The sequence below is a fragment of the Mercenaria mercenaria genome, chromosome 14 (assembly GCF_021730395.1).
Source record: "Mercenaria mercenaria strain notata chromosome 14, MADL_Memer_1, whole genome shotgun sequence".
Classification (NCBI taxonomy): domain Eukaryota; kingdom Metazoa; phylum Mollusca; class Bivalvia; order Venerida; family Veneridae; genus Mercenaria; species Mercenaria mercenaria.
Genome location: NC_069374.1, coordinates 50,687,586 through 50,708,969, shown reverse-complemented (window position 1 = coordinate 50,708,969; position 21,384 = coordinate 50,687,586). Strand labels below are relative to the sequence as shown.

Genomic DNA, 21,384 nt, shown 5'->3' with positions numbered 1-21,384 from the left:
TGATAATTAATAAAATTGCACTGTAAATTTTTTAAAACGTTTTTTATTGAAAAACAGAAATAAAAGAGAAACACGATTGAAAATACTGTAATTACATTGTTTTATGTTTTTTTAGTGCCTTTGAGACAAGGTTTCATTTATACCAGGATGTATTCTAGCAGCCAGATTTTTAACAAAAAATTTTCCCAAAAGGGAAGAAACTTTTAAAGAAATTGGGGAATTTTGTCTTTACATGAAAAAAATCAAAAATCGTATGTTTTTAATGTTGACAAAAATTTACCCATGAAACGACATACTATCTTTTACTTTCACCGGTATGCTTTCAGAAAAAATTCATCTGAGCCTGCCTGAAAAACCAACATTGTGGCTTTGCGACCACAGGATCCAGACCGCCCGGCATTTCGCAGCCTGTCAGGTCCATTTGTTGTTCAAACCTATTGAATTTAGAAACCGTTGGAAAAGCATGGTCCGACCAGACTCCGGATGCGCAGGCGGTTTTGATCCCCGCTGGTCGCAAAACCCTAGTTGGTTTACTCCAGAAAGAAAATTTAACTTACATGAAAAAAACGAAAAACTCTACCATTTTGAATACTTTCTGAAAAAAAACGAAAAAATGTGGAAAAAATGACTAATGTCCTCCCCAACTGAAGCCGGGTTTGGGGGTCCTGGAGATTGCTCTGAAATAAAGAAAATGTACATTACCAAAAAAAAAAAAAAGAGTCGTTTTGCATTTTTTTTATTATTGAGAACGCCTTTAAATTCTTAATTTAGTGTCCAAATCCGAAATCAGCTGGAAACAATTCGCCTTTTGGGCCATGCTGATGAAAATCAACCGACATCTGTGCATCTGATCACGATCTGCACGTTTCCCTTTTGATCATTTTTTTTTGGTATGACCCCTTTAACTTTTTTTGGACTGTCCAAACGAAAGATGTAAAGTTCATTATAAAAATTTTAGCAGAACAAGGTTTTTAAAGTTCATCAAGGGATTAATCTAAAAAAAGTGTACTTTGAAAAATGATTGAATTAGTTTGTCCAACATTTTTGTAAATTTTTTTTGTACCCATTTTAATGGAATTTTTTTTATATAGTCATTACACAAAAAGGGTTAGGCAAGATTCAGCAATTTTTTGGGGGCATTTTTATGACAAATTTTAAGATTTAATTTCATTATTAAAGTTTAAATAAAATTCAGACTGCTGATTTTGGGCCCAAACAACTTTTTGCTTTAAAAGCTTTTTAAAAATCTAGGACTCTAATTAATCTGAGTAAGTTGTGGAGTAGTTCATGTAACATTCATTTTTGGTAAAAATTAGGCAGTCCTTTAAAAACTATGAAAAATATGCTAAGAAGCCTTTTAATCATTAATAATAAAAAGAAAAACAAAATTTCAAAATGCCAAACTGGGGAAAGACCCGCATCACATTTTCCTGAAACAAAAGGGCCATGATGGGCCTGAATCGCCACCTATCCCCAATACCCATTTAACTGATAGAAGTCGTTATTTCTATTTTTGACAAAGTGACCTAGTTTTTGAGACATGTGACCTAGATATCATCAAGATAAAAAATTCTGACCATTTTCATGAAGATCCATTGAAAAATATGACCTCTAAGAGGTCACAAGGTTTTCTATTTTTAGACCTACTGACCTAGTTATTGACCCGCACGTGACCCAAATTTCGAACTGACCTAGAACCCATCAAGGTGAACATTCGACCAAATTCATAAAGATCCCATGAAAAATATGGCCTCTAGAGGGGTCATAAAGTTTTTCTATTTTCAGATCTACTGACCTAGTTTTTTGACCGCATGTGACCCAGTTTCAAACTAACCTAGATATCATCAAGGTGAACATTCTGACCAATTTTCATGAAGATCCATTGAGAAATATGGCATCTAGAGAGGTCACAAGGTTTTTCTATTTTAGACCTACTGACCTAGTTTTTGACCCCACGGGGACCTAGTTTCGAATTTGACCTAGAATCATCAAGGTGAAAAATCTGACCAATTTCATGAAGATCTTGTGAAATATATGGCCTCTAGAGAGGTCAAAAGGGTTTTTTCTATTTTTAGACCTACTGACCTAGATTTTGACCCCATGTGACCCAGTTTCGAACTTGACCTAGATATCATCAAGGTGAACATTCTGACCACAAAAGCTCACCTTGTCACTTTGTGACAGGTGAGCTAAAAAAAATGCACCAGATCATCTTGAAGTGATATATCTATATACTGTGAAATCAATTTTGTTGTTGTGTGTGTGGGGGGGGGGGGTTCATGGTGGAGTCAATCCACAGAATAAAATCCCAATTTTCATTCATTTTTTAATAGAATTAATAGATGGTTTCACAGAACATAAAAGCTAGATCAACTGAAAACTGTATAAGGTATTTTCCAAAGTAAAGGCAGACGGACAAGGCACATGAATGGTTGGATTTTTTTAATGTCTCTTTTAAAATTACTGAATGCATTAAGAATTAAATCCTTCCCAAACATTTCCGTCAGTTTTTCTCACACATTTTGCCAGTTGTCTAGACCCAAACTGAAAGCAATTTTTTTTGTTGACCTTTAGCCCGCTAATTTCTAAAATGTACTGGTCAATTATTTAATTTGGGCAGTTTGTTTGTTTGTTTGTTTGTTTTGGGTTTAACGCCGTTTTTCAACAGTATTTCAGTCATGTAACGGCGGGCGGTTAACCTAAAATTTGGGCAGTACCGTTTAGTATTTGAAGGGATATTCACTGAAAATTAACTTACTAAATAGCAAACAAGAGCAGCCAATGATCATCCTGAACAGAATGATGTGCAAGCTGACCTTGGTCTGCACTGGTTGCAAAAAGCAAACTCAACTGCTGCTACAAGGTTAAAGGACTAAGTACCCCTTTCCTACTGGGTAAAGAAAATATCATAGCATGATACTGTACCTCCAGATTGTGTATTTCTAGCAGTGTGACTACCGGCAGTGCCATTTCCTACAGCAACTCCATTGGGTATCTCATGAATCTTCCTAGGATCTCCGCGACCTGTCAATAGTTGGTATACACAGCTATTAATATAACGGAAGAAAACAAACAGGTATAAATATGGCGTAACACTAAAATACATGTACTTCGAAATCTTTTCATTTTATGATGAGCAACAATCATTAAATGTTTGAATATTATTCACTGAGAGGTATTAATTTGAAGGAAGGCTATCAAATTCTGAATTAAAAGCAAGGTAATTCCTGAGATGCTAATGCCAGTGTTATAGACCTTTTCATGTACAAGGGTTATGCCCATTTCAGCTCTGAAGTAAATCCACCAACTTACTGCAAACAGAGTGGAAAATTAGACAGCAGGAATATCAATATTCAGTTATTTTGATAACTGGTTAACCCTCCAATTTTCTGACAAGTTAAGCGGCTAACCAGGTAAAATGTGCTGCATCAATTTCTCTACTGACAAGTGACTATTTTACCTTGACAACGCTAATAGTGTATGTATATTCTGGCTTGATTTTTAATTTTGATGTTTTTAATTCAGGTAAAAAATATTATGGTAGGTTTTTTTCTGTCTTTATTTTCAAAAAGACTAACAAATAAGAAGACTTTATAAAAGGTAAACATTTATTCATTGCAAATAAGTTAGCTAATTAGTTCTAATATAAATAAATATATATTTACAAAGCAGATTGTAGTGTTAGCAGCTAAACAATGAATTTTCACAGTATTTGTTTCATTAACGGTAAAATTTTATACTATTTGCCACACTGATTTTTACATATGACTAGATGTGTATCCATCGGAGACAGGTGCCCCAAATCCATTCACTGTACATTGTTTAATGGCCTTTGGTGAAACATTTTAAGATGTTTGCAACACAAACTTTTAAGAACTTTATGTGTATCTTTCACTAAGAAAGACCATGACTCTGGCCTAGCTTAGTGAAATCCCAAAGAGAACATCCGTTGAAAAACTTCATAAGCTATAGAACAATCCTCTAATGTTTTATGACTCTATTTAGAGTACATTTTCTCAAACATGTGGCACAAACTTTCATTTTTGACAAAGTCAAGGGCTGTACCTTTGGCCCTGCAGTAAAAAAAAAACCAAAAAAAAAACAAAAAACAAGAGAGCCAAAATGGCCCTATATCGCTCACCTGTTATCATTGCACTTAAGGACAAAAAGGTCAGACGGTCAAAAAATCATAATCAAGATCAATCAAAAGAATTATGAGAAAACATAGTTGAAATTTTCTTAAAGTTACTTCAAAATAAAATTATTTTCAAATCAGGCCAGTAGTTTCATGCCCGAAGGATTACATCAGAGGAGGATAGGAACAAAATTTTGACTGATGAAGCCCAAAGGACAGGAACAACAAAGGGAAGAAATTAAAAACAAGAGGACCATGATGGTCCTGAATCGCTCACCTGTCCCCACATGACCCAGTTTTGAACTGAGTATGATGTCATCTTTTCTATTATTTGACAAAGTGACCTAGTTTTTGAGCTCATGTGATCCAGTTTTGAATCTGACCTAGATATTATTAAGATAAATATCCTGACCAATTTTCATAAAGAACCATTGAAAAATATGGCCTCTAGAGAGGTTTTTATTTTTTGACCTACTGACCTAGTTATTGATGGCACATGACCCTGTTTCGAATTTGACCTAGATATCATCAAGGTGAACATTTTGACCAATTTTTATGAAGATCCATTCAAAAGAATGGCCTCTAGAGAGGTCACAAGGTTTTTCTATTTTTAGACCTACTGACCTAGTTTTTGAACACAGTTGACCCAGTTTCAAACAAGACCTAGATATCATCAAGATGAACATTCAGACTAATTTTCATACAGATCCTATGAAAAATATGGCCTCTAGAGAGGTCACAAGGTTTTTTATATTATTTGACCTACTGACCTAGTTATTGAAGGAACCTGACCCAGTTTCGAACTTGACCTAGATATCATCAAGATGAACATTCTGACCAATTTTCATGAAGATCTTTGAAAAATATGGCCTCTAGAGAGGTCACAAGGTTTTTCTATTTTTAGACCTACTGACCTAGTTTTTGACCGCACGTGACCTACTTTTTGACCACAGATTCGAACTTGACCTAGATATCATCAAGATAAACATTCAGACCAACTTTCATACAGATCCCATGAAAAATATGGCCTCTAGAGAGGCCACAAAGCTTTTTATTATTTGACCTACTGACCTAGTTATTGAAGGCACGTGACCCAGTTTCGAACTTGACCTACATATCATCAAAATAAACATTCAGACCAACTTTCATACAGATCCCATGAAAAATATGGCCTCTAGAGAGGTCACAAGGTTTTTTTACTATTTGACCTACTGACCTAGTTATTGACGGCACGTGACCCTGTTTCGAACTTGACCTACATATCACCAAGTAAACATTCTGACCAATTTTCATGAAGATCCATTCACAAGTATGGCCTCTAGAGAGGTCACAAGATTTTTCTATTTTTAGACCTACTGACCTAGTTTTTGATTGCACGTGACCCAGTTTCAAACTTGACCTAGATATCATCAAGATAAACAATCAGACCAACTTGCATACAGATCCCGTGAAAAATATGGCGTCTAGAGAGGTCACAAGGTTTTTCTATTATTTGACCTACTGACCTAGTTTTTGAAGGCACGTGACCCAGTTTCGAAATTTTTCTAGATATCATCAAGATTAACATTCTGACTAATTTTCATGAAGATCTTGTGAAAAATATGGCCTCTAGAGAGGTCACAAGGTTTTTCTATTTTTAGACCTACTGACCTAGTTTTTGACCGCACGTGACCCAGTTTCGAACCTGACCTAGATATCATCAAGATGAACATTCTGACTAATTTTCATAAAGACCCATGAAAAATGTGACCTCTAGAGTGGTCACAAGCAAAAGTTTACGCACGCACTGACGACGGACGCTGCGCGATCACAAAAGCTCACCTTGTCACTTTGTGACAGGTGAGCTAATAAATCTAAGCTTCAGAAAAAATACCTAAGTCCAAAGGACAGGAACAACAAAGGGAAGAATTTAACCAAAAAGAAAAAAAAAAATCTTACAAGATACAGATATGTCAAAATACACCTAAAAATTGGAGGTACCATCCATGTTGTACCAAAGAAAAGTGGTCTTGGTTTTTCCCTATGGCCAATAATAAACAAGAGCTGTCACTAATTGTGACAAATGCAGGGCGTCAAGTGAATTTTGACTAAAAATATATAGGACAGGCCTAAGAAACATAGGAATTTTTTAACAGAAATATAGGAAAATATAGGACAGTAAAACAAGACAAAGTATGCTTTTTAACCTCCTCCTCCACTCACCACACTTGCCTTTTATTAGCATATAAACATGATAAACAAAAACAAACAATTTCCAGTTTCCATGTGACACCTAAATCTTACCAAATTTTTAATTTAGCCAAATTTTCCCCACAAAGTCTTGTAACTTAGGGTTTTGCGAGAAAAGTTACACAAGAAATTGTCATCGCAAAGAAAATTTTGTACCACAGAAACATTTCAAACATAAGACTTACTTTGCGGTGAAACTGGCTCGGAATTTTGAAGAAAAAAGACACATTACAAAATTTGCCTTCCTTCTGAAAATTTTATTCAGATTTTCATGAAATCAACTGTGATATCACTAGTTAATGCTTATAGTATGTTTTATGTAACTTTGAGCTTATTTATTTTGAAAAATGATGTATCAAAATGAGTATTTACTTTAAAAATAAAGCATTTTTTTGTTCGTTCAAAATGCCACATTTCTTGCTAACCCTTAAAATATAGGAATTTATAGGAATTTCAACAAAATATAGGAATTTATAAAGAAATATAGGAATATACTGGAACTGACCCTGAATATAGGAATTTATAGAAAAAAAATAGGAAACTTGACGCCCTGCAAATGCCCCGCAGCGACTTGACCTTTGACCTAGTGACCTCGACCTATGACCCCAAAGTCAGTAGGGGTCGTGTACTCAATAACTACTATCAGCATGTGAAGTTTGAAGGTCCTGGGTGCAGTGGTTCGCGAGTAAAGTGCCTTCATGCAAAAAGTTAACGCTGTGACGAACAAACGAACAAACGAACGAACAGACGGACAGTTGAAAACTAATATGCCTCCCTTCGGGGGCTTAAAAAGTCACTAAATAAGCTATTTATAGTAACATAAAAGGGAAGTAACTGAAAAAAATTATTGTAAGTCAACAAAAGAAGGATCTGCCAAATAAAAACAAGAGGCCAATGATGGTCCTGAATCGCTCACCTCTTCCCACATGACCCAGTTTTGAGTATGACGTCGTTTTTTCTATCATTTGACATAGTGACCTAGTATTTGAGCTCATGTGATCCAGTTTCGAACTTGACTTAGATATCATCAAGGTAAACATTCTGACTAATTTTCATGAAGATCCATTGAAAAATATGGTCACAAGGTTTTTCTATTATTTGACCTATTGACCTAGTGTTCGAAGGTACGTGACCCTGTTTTGAACTTTACCTAGATATCATCAAGGTGAACATTCTCACTAATTTTCATGAAGATCTCATGAAAAATATGGCCTCTAGAGAGGTCACAAGGTTTTTCTATTTTTATACCTACTGGCCTAGTTTTTGACTGCACGTGACCCAGTTTCGAAACTGCACTAGATATCATCAAGGTAAACATTCAGATCAATTTTCATGAAGATCCATTGAAAAATATGGCCTCTAGAGAGGACAAAAGATTTTAATAATTTTAGACCTACTGACCTAGTTTTTGATCGCAGTTGACCCAGTTTCAAACCTGACCTAGATATCATCAAGATGAACATTCAGACCAACTATCATACAGATCCCATGAAAAGTATGGCCTCTAGAGAGGTCACAAGGCTTTTTTATTATTTGACCTACTGACCTAGTTTTTTAAGGCACGTGACCCAGTTTCAAACTTGACCTAAATATCATCAAGGTGAACATTCTGACCAATTTTCATGAAGATCCATTCAAGGGTATGGCCTCTACAGAGGTCACAAGGTTTTTCTATTTCAAAACCTACTGACCTAGTTTTTGATTACTGTTGACCCAGTTTCAAACTTGACCTATATATCATCAAGATAAACATTCAGACAGATCCCATGAAAAATATGGCCTCTAGAGAGGTCACAACGTTTTTTCATTATTTGACCTACTGACCTACTTTTTGAAGGCACGTGACCCACTTTCGAATCTGACCTAGCTATCATCAAGATGAACATTCTGACCAATTTTTATGGAGATCCATTCACAAGTATGGCCTCTAGAGAGGTCACAAGGTTTTTCTATTTTTAGACCTACTGACCTAGTTTTTGACCGCACATGACCCTGTTTCGAACTTGACCTAGATATCATCAAGATGAACATTCAGACCAACTTTCATACAGATCCCATGAAAAATTTTGCTCTTAGAGAGGTCACAAGGTTTTTCTATTATTTGACCTACTGACCTAGTTTTTGGGCACGTGACCCACTTTCGAACTTGACCTAGATATCATCAAGATGAACAATCAGACAAACTTTCATACAGATCCCATGAAAAATATGGCCTCTAGAGCGGTCACAAGGTTTTTCTATTATTTGACCTACTGACCTAGTTTTTGATGGTACGTGACCCACTTTCAAACCTGACCTAGATATCATCAAGGTGAACATTCAGACCAATTTTCATGCAGATCTCATGAAATATATGGCCTCTAGAAAGGTCACAAGGTTTTTCTATTTTTAGACCTACTGACCTAGTTTTTGATGGCACTTGACCCAGTTTCGAACTTGACCTAGATATCATCAAGATGAACATTCAGACCAACTTTCATACAGATCCCATGAAAAATATGGCCTTTAGAGAAGTCACAAGGTTTTTCTATTATTTGACCTACTGACCTAGTTTTTGACCGCACGTGACCCAGTCTCGAACTTGACCTAGATATCATCAAGGTGAACGTTCTGACTAATTTTCATGAAGATCTTGTGTAATATATGACCTCTACAGAGGTCACAAGGTTTTTCTATTTTTAGACCAACTGACCTAATTTTTGATGGCACGTGACCCAGTTTCAAACTTGACCTAGATATCATCAAGGTGAACATTCTGACCAATTTTCATGAAGATCTTGTGAAATATATGGCCTCTAGAGAGGTCACAAGGTTTTTCTATTTTTAGACATACTGACCTAGTTTTTGAAGGCACGTGACCCAGTTACGAACTTGACCTAGATATCATCAAGATGAACATTCTGACCAATTTTCATAAAGATCCCACAAAAAATGTGACCTCTAGAGTGGTCACAAGCAAAAGTTAACGGACGCACAGACGGACGGACGACGGACGCTGCGTGATCACAAAAGCTCACCTTGTCACTATGTGACAGGTCAGCTAACAAGAGCACTGCATTCGACACAAATGCAGAGCAGTATACACGCAAAACAAAGTCATATATTTGACCCCTAAGTGTGACCTTGACCTTGAAGTGAGCCATCCGAAGTATGCGCTCAGCATGTCGTTTTGATGAGGTGAACATTTGTGTCAGACGTGCACTGAGGCGATAACATAATATGTTCCTTCGGGTGTATAAAAAGGAATCAAGATCTTATGGTGATACAAGTTGTGTGCAAGTCTGGTTAAAATCAAATCATAAATGAAGCTGCTATTGTGCAGAAAAGGTCAAAATAGCTTATTCCGACCCTATCAGGGACCATAACTCTTAAACCCATCTGGCCATTTCAAAAAAGGAACCAAGACTTTGTGGTGATACAAGTTGTGTGCAAGTTTGGTTAAATTCAAATCATAAATGAAGCTGCTATTGTGCAAACAAGGTCAAAAAAGCTAATTTTGGCCCTTTCAGGGGCAATAACTCTAAAACCCGTTAAGGAATCTGGTCGGTTCAAGAAAGGAACAGAGATCTTATGGTGACACAAGTTTTGTGCAAGTTTGATTAAAATCAAATCATAAATGAAGCTAGTATTGTGCAGACATAGCCAAAAAAGCTAATTTTGGCCCTTTCAGGGGCCATAACTCTTGAACCCATTAAGAGATCTGGTTCAAGAAAGGAACCGAGATCTTATGTTGACACAAGTTTTCTGCAAGTTTGATTAAATTCGAATCATAAATGAAGCTGCTATTGTGCAGACAAGATCAAAAAAGCTAATTTTGGCCCTTTCAGGGGCCATAATTCAGGAACCCATAAAGGAATCTGGCCAGTTCAAGAAAGGAATCAAGATCTTATGGTAATACAAGTTGTATGCAAGTTTGGTTAAATCCAAATCATAAATGAAGTTGCTATTGTGCAGACAAGGTCAAAATAGCTAATTCTGGCCCTTTCAGGGGCCATAACTCTGGAACCCATAATGGAATCTGGCCAGTTCAAGAAAGGAACCAAGATCTTATGATGATACAAGTTGTGTGCAAGTTTGGTTAAAATAAAATCATAAATGAAACCATTAACGAGCAGACAAGAAATTGTTGACGCACAAAAAATAGCAAATTCTGGCCCTTTAAGGGGCAATAACTCTAGAACCCATGATGGGATCTGGCCAGTTTTCGAAAGGAACTGAGATATCATGCCAATACAAGTTTTGTACAAGTTTGATCAAAATTGCTTGCAAAATGTGGTCTCTATCTTGTTCACAACAGACAGATGACGGACGAAGGGTGACCACAAAACAAGAAGCTGCATCCAATAAACGCTTGATGCCCCCGGTGGCATCCTTGTCGATACAAAGCAACCTCAGTCCAAAAAGAGGTCAAGTTCAAGGTCAAACTGAGGTCAGATGATGTCTGAAGATGAGGAATGGTCACATGTTACATCTGCATTTCAAGTGATTCTAGTAAGGGGTATTGATGCTAATCGAAACGGTCCCATTTGGTTAACCTCGTACAGACGGACGGACAGGACAATCACTATATGCCTCCCGCATCAGAAGTACGCACTAGTCTTGTTTGTACAGCATCAAGAGCGATTTCCAGACAAAAACCAGTAAACTGTTTCAAATATACCGGGTACAATATTTAGATAAGAAATACAAACCAATTATTGAGCTGATAATAGAGATTTTAACACAATCTGGGCATTCAAATAACTGGCACATGTTAATCACGCAAACTGTCGTCGGACTGCTTTGTCACAATATCAATTTAAAATTATGACTTCTTTTAAATGAATGATTTTTCAAATGAATATGTAACTTATTTTCAAAGAAAACATGTAATTAAACGGTTAAAACCTTTACTAAATGATATGCAGATTAACCTTTAGCCTGCTGGCATCAAGTGATTTTGCAATCACGACCAGTGCAGACTATAATCAGCTGACGCATCCTAATCACGGTCTGCACTGAACGCTATTCAGTGAGTAAATTGTCAGTGAACACCCCTTTGAAAAATAAAAGATATTGATGGACTGGTCAATTTTAGTAATTAAGCAGGCTAAAGGTTAACTGATTAACCAATTAACTGTTGACAAGCTCTACATATACTTCTAAATAGTTTATCTTAAGAGTTTATACCATTAGGAGTATTCTGAATAAGATCTGGAGTTACTTGACCATTAGACATTGTCCCCCCCGCATCATCTGTGTGTGCTGGTGTGTATTTCATACTTTTATCATGCTGTGTACACTCCTGGTATGGTCTGTAAATAAATTGTGTCACATTTCATTCTATGAGATGGATTAAGCATTATTAAAAACAAGAGCACCGCCTTGCGGGTGCTGACACTCATCTGATTTTTTTTGTGTAATAGAAATATTGTCCTACCCATGATTTTCTAAGTCTAAAAAGGGCCATCATTCTTGCAAAAAGCAGGATAGAGTTATGTTTCTTGATGTACAGTGTCCACTTATGATGGTGAAAAACTGTTGCAAGTTTTAAAGCAATAGCTTTGATAGTTTATGAGAAAAGTTGACTTAAACATAATACTCAACCAAGAAAATGATTTTCTAAGTCCAAAAGGGGCAATAATTATTGCAAAAAGCAGGATGGAGTTATGTTGCTTGCTGTACAGGGTCAGCTTATGATGGTGAACAAGTGTTGCAAGTTTCAAAGCAATAGCTTTGATAGTTTAAGAGAAAAAGTTGACCTAAACATAAAACTTAACCAAGAAATCTGATATTTTCTAAGTCCAAAAGGGGCCATAAATCTTGCAAAAAGCAGGATGGAGTTATGTTTCTTGCTATAAAGGGTCAACTTATGATGGTGAACAAGTGTTGCAAGTTTTAAAGCAATAGCTTTGATAGTTTAGGATAAAAGCTGACCTAAACATAAAACTTAACCAAGAAAACTGATTTTCTAAGTCCAAAAGGGGCAATAAATCTTGCAAAAAGCAAGATGGAGTTATGTTTCTTGATGTACAGGGTCTGCTTATGATGGTGAACAAGTATTCCAAGTTTCAAAGCAATAGCTTTGATAGTTTAGGAGAAAAGTTGACCTAAACATAAAACTTAACCAAGAAATCTGATATTTTCTAAGTACAAAAGGGGCCATAAATCTTGCAAAAAGCAAGATGGAGTTATGTTTCTTGCTATACAGGGTCAGCTTATGATGGTGAACAAGTATTCCAAGTTTCAAAGCAATAGCTTTGATAGTTTAGGAGAAAAGCTGACCTAAACATAAAACTTAACCAGGCAACGCCGACGCAGACGCCGACGCCGACGCCGACGCCGACGCCGACAACCGCTCAAGTGATGACAATAACTCATCATTTTTTTTCAAAAAATCAGATGAGCTAAAAATCACACGGCGGTCTGGAAAGCAGTCCTTTTCTTTTTTTATAAATCAACACCAAAATACACTACATCAGTTCTGTACCTTCCTGATACATCAAATTTCTACAACGACCTCCAAAGTTAAAACAGGGATCAGTACTTCAGCTCCTTCAGCTATCGACTAAACTGGTAAACAGTTATTTAGCAATGAAAAATGTTCTCATTTGTTAGAATACAGGCTAGTGACTCTTTAATACAAGAGTGTTTACATAGAAAAAACTAATAACATAAAATTAAAGTGACTCTTTAATCCAACAATAGACATTTGTACATAAATGGAAAACAATTATGCCTTCATCAAGTTTTCATGTTGCGTTTTAGTCCTTTATTATGTTGTTACCTTGACCTATTACCTAATGTCACAGAAACAAACAAGGTTATCTACTGTCTACATCACTGTATGAAATTTGACAGCTTTAGACCTTAGCACTCAGGACACTTGATCTACAGACATTCTTAATTACAGGAGTAATGTATGAATCACTGGTTAAAAACCCATGTAGCTGGTAGCCATAAGCCTGATTGTTCTCGACTTACTGATCAGAACATCTTCAGTGTCAAGGTCCGAGACAACAAGCAATCAACAACTGACATTTGATGACTCAAATGTTGATAAAATCAGTTCTCAGCCTCTAAGGTAACTGAGCCGCAACGTGAGAAGATCAACATAGTGCATTTGTGACCAGCATGGATCCAGACCAGCCTGCACATCAGATCAGAGTCCATGCTGTTCACTTTCAAAGCCTATTGCAAATAGAGAAACCCTTAGCGAACAGCATGGATCCTGACCAGACTGCGGGCATGCACAGGCTGGTCTAGATCTATGCTGGTTGCAAATGCACTATGTTTTTTTTTCATGGTGTGGTACATACATTAATTTGATCAACAGATACCTTAACAGTAACTGACTACAGGCAATGAGTCTATCAAGATAAATAACCAAAGACCACAATAGGCAGAACCACTTGACAAAACAAGGTACCACTCTCTTGTTCTATACCAGTGTATAGGTTGCATCGGTCCTTCCTGACCAGAATCTTAGTAAAAAATGTGCGTCTTATACTTGTACGATGACGGTATTATTAAGATCTACAAGGAGTTGATCCAACATGGACAGACAGATAAATCAAAATTAAAGGTTACATTCAATGAACAGACATGGCCAAGCAGAAATAAACTTGAAATACCTATAACAGCATCTGCAAACACTTTTACGAATGGCAGCACATCTTTCTCTCATCACACAAAAACAGCATACTAGTGTAATAACCACTAAAACCAGGAATGGTGCACCAACACCGATTCCAATCAGCGCCCCAATTGGTAAATCTGATAAAGAAAACAAAAGATAAATCTGAAAATGAAAATTTATGTTTAGCTGCTAAGATAATTAAAGTTTGAACTATTACAGTTGAACACAAAAACTAGAGTCACTAAATGTTTAAAAACTGTCACTATTCAAATTCTTTTTTTCAGCTGTTGCAATTCAGCTATATATTTTGTCATTCTCTCTTATTTTCAGAAAGCCATAGGCATTACTGAGCTTCATTTATGACAGTAGATACAGAATGGGTTCATACTAGTTCATTTTTCCATGGAAATTGCCAAGTGTCATTATTGGTGATTACTTTACGGTAGTGTACTGGTTATCATAACTGGCATGGAACGAGACCTGTCTGCGCATCCGGTCAGACTGGTCAGGATCCATTCTGTTCGCTTTCAAAGCCTACTGCAATCAGAAAAACAGTACTGTTAGCAAACAGTATGGATCCTGACCAGACTGACCGGATGCGCAGGCTCATTATGCAATATCCACATTTCCTGGCTAGCATGGAAAGCACCCAAACTAACATCTAAAGACTACTGAAGTAGAATTTGGAGAAAACCTAATAACACTGAAAGTGCTAAACTTCATAACTAGTCCTGTCAATCCTAAAATCACCAGGCATTAGATTGTATAGTAAATGTTAAGTGCTATTCTGTTAGGGAATAGGTCGTTATTGAAGAATCTGAATGATGCCCAGCTGGCATCATTGAGCAGTTTGAGAAATTCAAGATGGCGTCCAAGACAGCTGCCAAAATCGTAAGAAATATATTAACGGTGCAAGAAATAAGATACAAATTGTAACTTGTGGTCTGACTGTACTTTAAATGTTTAAACATATTTATGAATTTTTATTTATTGATTTAGTCAATCTAAAACCATACTTTTAGCTAACTATACATGTAGCGAAAGCGTACACTACTACCTCAGCCAGATAATTTAACTACAACATGTTTATATTATCGTTTGATTGTTACGGTACTCGTACATCATTTAAATCAAAAAAGTTTTCAATGATAGAAGTTAAGTGCATACAGTAGTATTATACAAAAATATTTTCTGTATTGAAACATTTTCAAGAAATAAAGTCCATTATCAAACATGTTATTGTTTTGTTTATCATGTGGGATTTATACACAATAACTTTTCAGGAAGTCAAGTAAGATGTTGTAATTAACCAATGAAATGCTGGTGAATAATTCTTACTTCTCAATATTTTTCGTATTGTCAATAATTCATATCTACTACTTTACACACTTGGCAATTCACTAAAGAATTTACTGTTAGACTGAAATTGCAACAACAACAAAATTTGCCATCAAGCTTATATTTATGATTTTAATGCAGGAATGTAAAAAATACATGGCCTATGAAGAACACTGCATATCTGAATTTATACTTTATGATCTTTCTTTAAACTTCTATACTTTACCATCAGCCCCAGGAGGTCCACAGACTCTGTCAGCTTCCGGTTGACAATCCTGATACTGAACAGTTTCCGGAGGACAGGGGCTACACTGCTGACACCGCTCTGTCTTGGAAGAATTGGCAGAGAAATGATTCTCTGGGCACACTCCACAGACAGTGTTTGCCCACTCATGACCTGCAAAGAACAGAAATAAGCAGATGGGTCACAAATCCAGACAAAATCACTGAACCATAACATTCTAATGACATAAATATCTAGGCTTGGCACCTATCACTCCTGTATAGTTTGGTGGAAATCAAACCAGTGGTATTTTTTTCTGTTGGATTTAACGTCGCACTGACACATAGGTCATATGGTGACATTCCAGCTTTAATGGCGGAGGAAGACCCCAGGTGCTGCTCCGTGCATTATTTCATCACCAGCAGGCACCTTGGTAGAACCACCGACCTTCCGTAAGCCAGCTGGATGTCTTCCTCACATGAAGAATTCAACGCCCCGAGTGAGGCTCGAACCCACATCGATGAGGGGCCAGTGATTTGAAGTCAGCGACCTTAACCACTCGGCCACGGAGGCCCCTCTAACCAGTGGTATAGAAGTATCACAGTCATCATAGAATCAGACAAATCATGGGTCGTAACTCTGCTGTAAGTCATTAAACAGGAGCATGCCGATGGTTAAACAAGAGCTGTCTCCATAGGATGACACATGCCCCCGATGGCACTTTGAATGAATAGTTATGGCCAATGTTAGAGTTTAGGACCTTTGACCTATGGAGCTGGGTCTTGCGCGCGACACGTCGTCTTACTGTGTCACACATTCATGCGTAGTTATTTTAAAATCCATGCATGAATGACAAAGCTATGGACCGGACACGCCCATCAATGCACTTTCATGAAAAATGACCTTTAACGTCTAAGTGTGACCTTGACCTTTGAGCTACGGACCTGGGTCTTGCGCGCAACACGTAGTCTTATTGTGGTACACATTCATGCCAAGTTATATGAAAATCCATCCATCGATGACAAAGATATGGACCGGACACGCCCATCAATGCACTATCCTTTAATGTCTAAGTGTGACCTTGACCTTTGAGCTACGGACCTGGGTCTTGCGCGTGACACATCGTCTTACTGTGGTTCACATTCATGCCAAGTTATTTGAAAATCCATCCATCGATGACAAAGATATGGACCGGACACACCAATCAATGCACTATCCTTTAATGTCTAAGTGTGACCTTGACCTTTGAGCTACGGACCTGGATCTTGCGCGTGACACGTCGTCTTACTGTGGTACACATTCATGCCAAGTTATTTGAAAATCCATCCATCGATGACAAAGATATGGACCGGACACGAAAATTGCGGACAGACTGACAGACCGACAGACTGACAGACGGACAGATGGTTCAAAAACTATATGCCTCCCTTCGGGGGCATAAAAACTACACTTCACACTGATCACTTGTGAAGTTTGGTGAAATCTGGCCCGACGGTATTTGGCAAGTAGTGTAAATATTGTAAAATACAACAAATCAAACGCTGCTGAAAACTACTAAACCAGAACATGCCAATGACATGCATAACTAGGCTTGGCAGTGATATATAACTCTTGCAACGTTTGGTCAAATTCTGCCAAATGGTGGAGTATAAAAAACATCATAAAATTTGATAAATAAAGGGCCATAACTCTATTTAAAATCAATGTAACAAACTATTCCCATTCTCGATAAAGATTACTTTTATAAAGTTTGGAGTGATTTGTTGTAGTTGTATCAGAGCGGTTGTGCAGACAAGGTCAACTACCAGCAAACTGCACAGTAACTCTACTTCAAATCGCTGGACTAGACCATATCAAAATAAAGCTTTGCACTGATCACTCCTGTAAGGTTTGGCAGAAATTATCCCAATTAAATAAGAAATTAAGTGGCCAAAACATCATAAAATTTGATGAATCTATGACCACAACTCTGTTGAAAATCACTGAACTGGATCATGCAGATACTGTGCAATACTGGGCTTAGCTAGCCTAGGATCACCTTTTTTAATGTTTGGTTTTAATCTGCCTTGGGGTGCTGAAGGGGCTGTGTAGACAAACTTTGTAACAGACACACTGACAGCAATATGTCAGGATGTTTCGTCCGATATAATTTTTTGCAAATCTTAATGCTCCTTAATGAATCAATTTTATGTAAAGTTGCTAGTCAGTTACCTTCTAATATTATACCCTAATTTTTTATCCCACAGAAACATTTCAGTTATTTTAAGAAGGGTCCCTGTATATAAGAATGCACTGTTCAAAAGAGATTTTTATTGATAGCTCTGGTGGCCACCAAGTATGTTACATGAAATCATTTGAATTAAATGGAGAGGTCAATTTTAAACGTGTATGCTAAAGTCTCTGTATATGAAATGGGCATTTTTTCCCCCCAAGAACCAAAGGGGTCCGGCACATGAGTGGATTAAGTTTAATGGCTTATTTTTGAGTCCTGGAGCCATAATTATGTAAAAAAAATCATATTAATATAACTACTCCCTAGACAGGGTTTTTACCCAGCAGGAGCTATGTTTTCAACAACTTTCTTTACATGGCCAGGAAAAAAATATTATCAGCTATTTTCCCATTAAAATATTGCATTCAGTTATTCAAATGAATCAACTTTTCGAATTACCTCAACATATTTTCATATATTTATCTGTTTTTCAACAATTCGACATCATACCGAACAATACACAGAGCCAATGCGAAGTCGGACAACATCGCGTAACAACATATCAAGCTATACACAGTAAGTAAAGACAACATTCTAGACCTTCCGCGGTTGTTTTCTCATGGCGCAGCTCATATACACCAGTCCTATTCTCACACCTCACCCTTGTGGGCTAAAAATTAAAGCTTGAAAGCACACACCTCAGAATTCATGGAACCCTCATTTGTAGGTTATTTTATCAAAGTGATTCACAGCGACTCTTGACAGAATTTGTTTTTTGAAAGCACAAAATGTCATGAAAGGTCTGCAAAAAGTTGCCTGAATTCCTCAGGAAGTAAAAAAAATTGATTAAAAATATTAATAAAAATTAATCTGTAAAATCCTTTCAACTTAAAATATATTTATCTGTTACTCTTGAAATCGATCAAGACTGGTTTAAGAAGATAATATATGAGGTTTAAAACTGTTTGTTGTAGTCCTACCTATCAAATGGCAAGTATACTCTTATATCTAGAAGCGTGAGGTGATACTGAAAATGAATGATGATGATGATGAAATGTTTGAAATGGCAAGTTAAAAGCTGCTCGCCCTCAGTTTGGTCGAAAATATTAAATTTCACAAAAGCAACATTTTTATAACAAGAACGTAAAATAACAAGAAGCTGCATTCAATAAACGCTTGATGCTCCCGGTGGCATCGTTGTCGATACAAAGCAACCTAAGTCCAAAACAAGGTCAAGGTCAAACTGAGGTCAGGTGATGTTTGAAGATGAGGAATGGTCACAGGTTACATCTGCGTTAGTATCAAGTCATTCTAGTTAGGGGTATTGATGCTTGACGCAACGGTCCCATTTGGTTAACCAAGAAATGGCCCATATAAAGCATCCTAAGTCCAAAACAAGATCAAGGTCAAGGTCAAACTGAGATCAGGTGATGTTTAAAGATGAGGAATGGTCACAGGTTACATCTGCATTAGTATCAAGTCATTCTAGTTAGGGGTATTGATGCTAGACGAAACGGTCCCATTTTGTTAACATCGTACGGACGGATGAATGGACAGGACAATCACTATATGCCTCCCGCATCAGTAGATGCCGGGGGCATAAAAAGACATGATCAACAAAATAAGCGAAAATCTACATAACGTTCTGAGAAAATGGCTTATGAAAACAGGTTTACGGATACACCGCTTTAAGACACCTCTAACTTATAGTGCACAGGGATTGTGTTTTATATTACCCACATACTTCATGCCTTGATGTCAGGCTTTTTTCTTGCTGTTTTTGAAACATAGCCTTTACCCCAAGAATTGAGAATTTTGATGTGTAAATGTTCCAAATGATCACAAAAGCTCACCCTGTCACTATGTGACAGGTGAGCTAACAACACTTTATCATAACATAAAGGGGGATCTTTCGTTCTTAATAGATAGCCTTGTGTTGGCTTATGGGTAGAATTTCAGATTCCTGTGGTTATAATATATCTAAATTCTGAAATTACCTTCATGAACTACCCCTTCACCAGGTGGACACGGAACAATCCACAAACACAATCCAAATTTATATGGCTCCCTGTAATACCCTTCCATACACTTGCATGAGATGTTCGACACCTTTGTGCAGTTTGTTGCAATGTATTCCCGATCTTTAGGCTGAATACACTCGGTATCGCATCGCGCGCAACTAGTAGCCCTTGTATATTCAGAGTTGTAAGTCCCATTGTCACATGGTGCACACTGTGAATTTCCACCATTCGTAAAACAATAATCTATCAGATAATGTCCTGGTGAACACTTATTGCATATAACTTTTTCTCCATTTTCAAGTGTGTGTTGGTAAGTCTTCGACTGAATATCAGTACTAGCGTCAGAATATTGTAAACATATCACGACACACAAAACTAATTTCACAGTAACATCCATTAGTCCTGCTTCAAACATGATGTGCAGCATTTTAAATCACCATCATCCAACAGTTTCCTTTAAATACAAATAAAAAACACATAATTTCAAATTTGCACATTACATTTCAAATACAAAAATGTAATATTGTTTAAGGAGCTGCAATGTTTATCAATTTCAAATGCACTAAAAGATTGAGGTCAAATATATACACGAAGATGACTCAGATCTAATAATAACATTGTAAATTTCATAATTTATCACCAGTTCTAATAGTAAATCAAATTACATTAATTGCTTCCCACATTCTTTTAGATCCTTCAAGTTCAAAATAACATGTTTTAAGAAAATATGCGCTAACATTAAGTTTAAAATAATGCACTTTAATCTCTAAATACCAGGTGATAGCTACTAATGCTATTCTCCAAACAATTATTTTCTAAAATTAATAAATATTTCTGTAAATTCTTAGATACAATATATATTAAACAGATTAATCCAAATTTATGCTTTGTAATCTGCTGAATACAAAAAAAAAATCTGCACTCTGTAAACTACAAAAAACAATGTAACAAGATACTATCATACCTGATAAAGTGTAACAGTCTTTCATCTGCCAATGTAAACAATTTCACTGGCTTAAACCTCTTTATATCTGTAAAATGAATGTAAAAACAATATTTGGTGTCATTAAATATGACATTTTATCCCAGCTAGATTTCTTAAAAATGACTGCTCCAATTGTTTCAATTTGGGCAGTACAGATAACTCGCCAATAGCGGGTCACTATCAACACTTTTAGCATGTGGTGAATTAAGAATGTTTAGACTTTCATGATATCTAAACTTACTAACACTTAAAACTATTGCTCACATTCATTTAAATGTTTGATTTATTTGAATCTATCTTTCATGTATGAAGTTATGATGAAATTTTTAAACCTGTCTGAATCACCAATAGGGGGTCACTTTTGCCAATAGAGGGTCGCCTAGTTTATCATATTTTCTATCCATTTAAAACAGTCTTTTTTCTGACAAAACGTGACTGTGGTCTTGGAAATAACAAGAGCTGTCCGTAAGACAGCCAAGCTCGACTATTCGAAATATTGTCCCAGAAGCAGGAAAATATTACCCAAAAAGGTTGAATATTAAAAGAGTTTTAAATTCAAAAGGGGGAATAATTTGACCAAAATGCATATCAGTTATTGGACTTGCTGCTATCAACTAGTTTTA

The 21,384-nt window shown here is 36.5% G+C and overlaps 1 protein-coding gene and 1 long non-coding RNA gene across 3 annotated transcripts in view; both read right to left on the bottom strand.

Moving 5' to 3' along the window:
* LOC128548495 (uncharacterized) overlaps nt 1-21,384 on the bottom strand; it is a 235,397-nt gene that overhangs the window by 48,226 nt on the left and 165,787 nt on the right. The gene's annotated exons all lie outside the window — the stretch shown is intronic.
* Nucleotides 2,869-20,241, bottom strand: LOC123527504 (tumor necrosis factor receptor superfamily member 5-like). Its single transcript, XM_053523469.1, has 5 exons — nt 19,753-20,241; nt 15,547-15,717; nt 13,978-14,119; nt 11,534-11,658; nt 2,869-3,024 (listed from the first exon to the last, which is right to left on the bottom strand). Exons 1-5 carry the CDS (start codon nt 20,201-20,203, stop codon nt 2,888-2,890), a joined length of 1,026 nt encoding a protein of 341 aa, XP_053379444.1. The 5' UTR covers nt 20,204-20,241; the 3' UTR covers nt 2,869-2,887.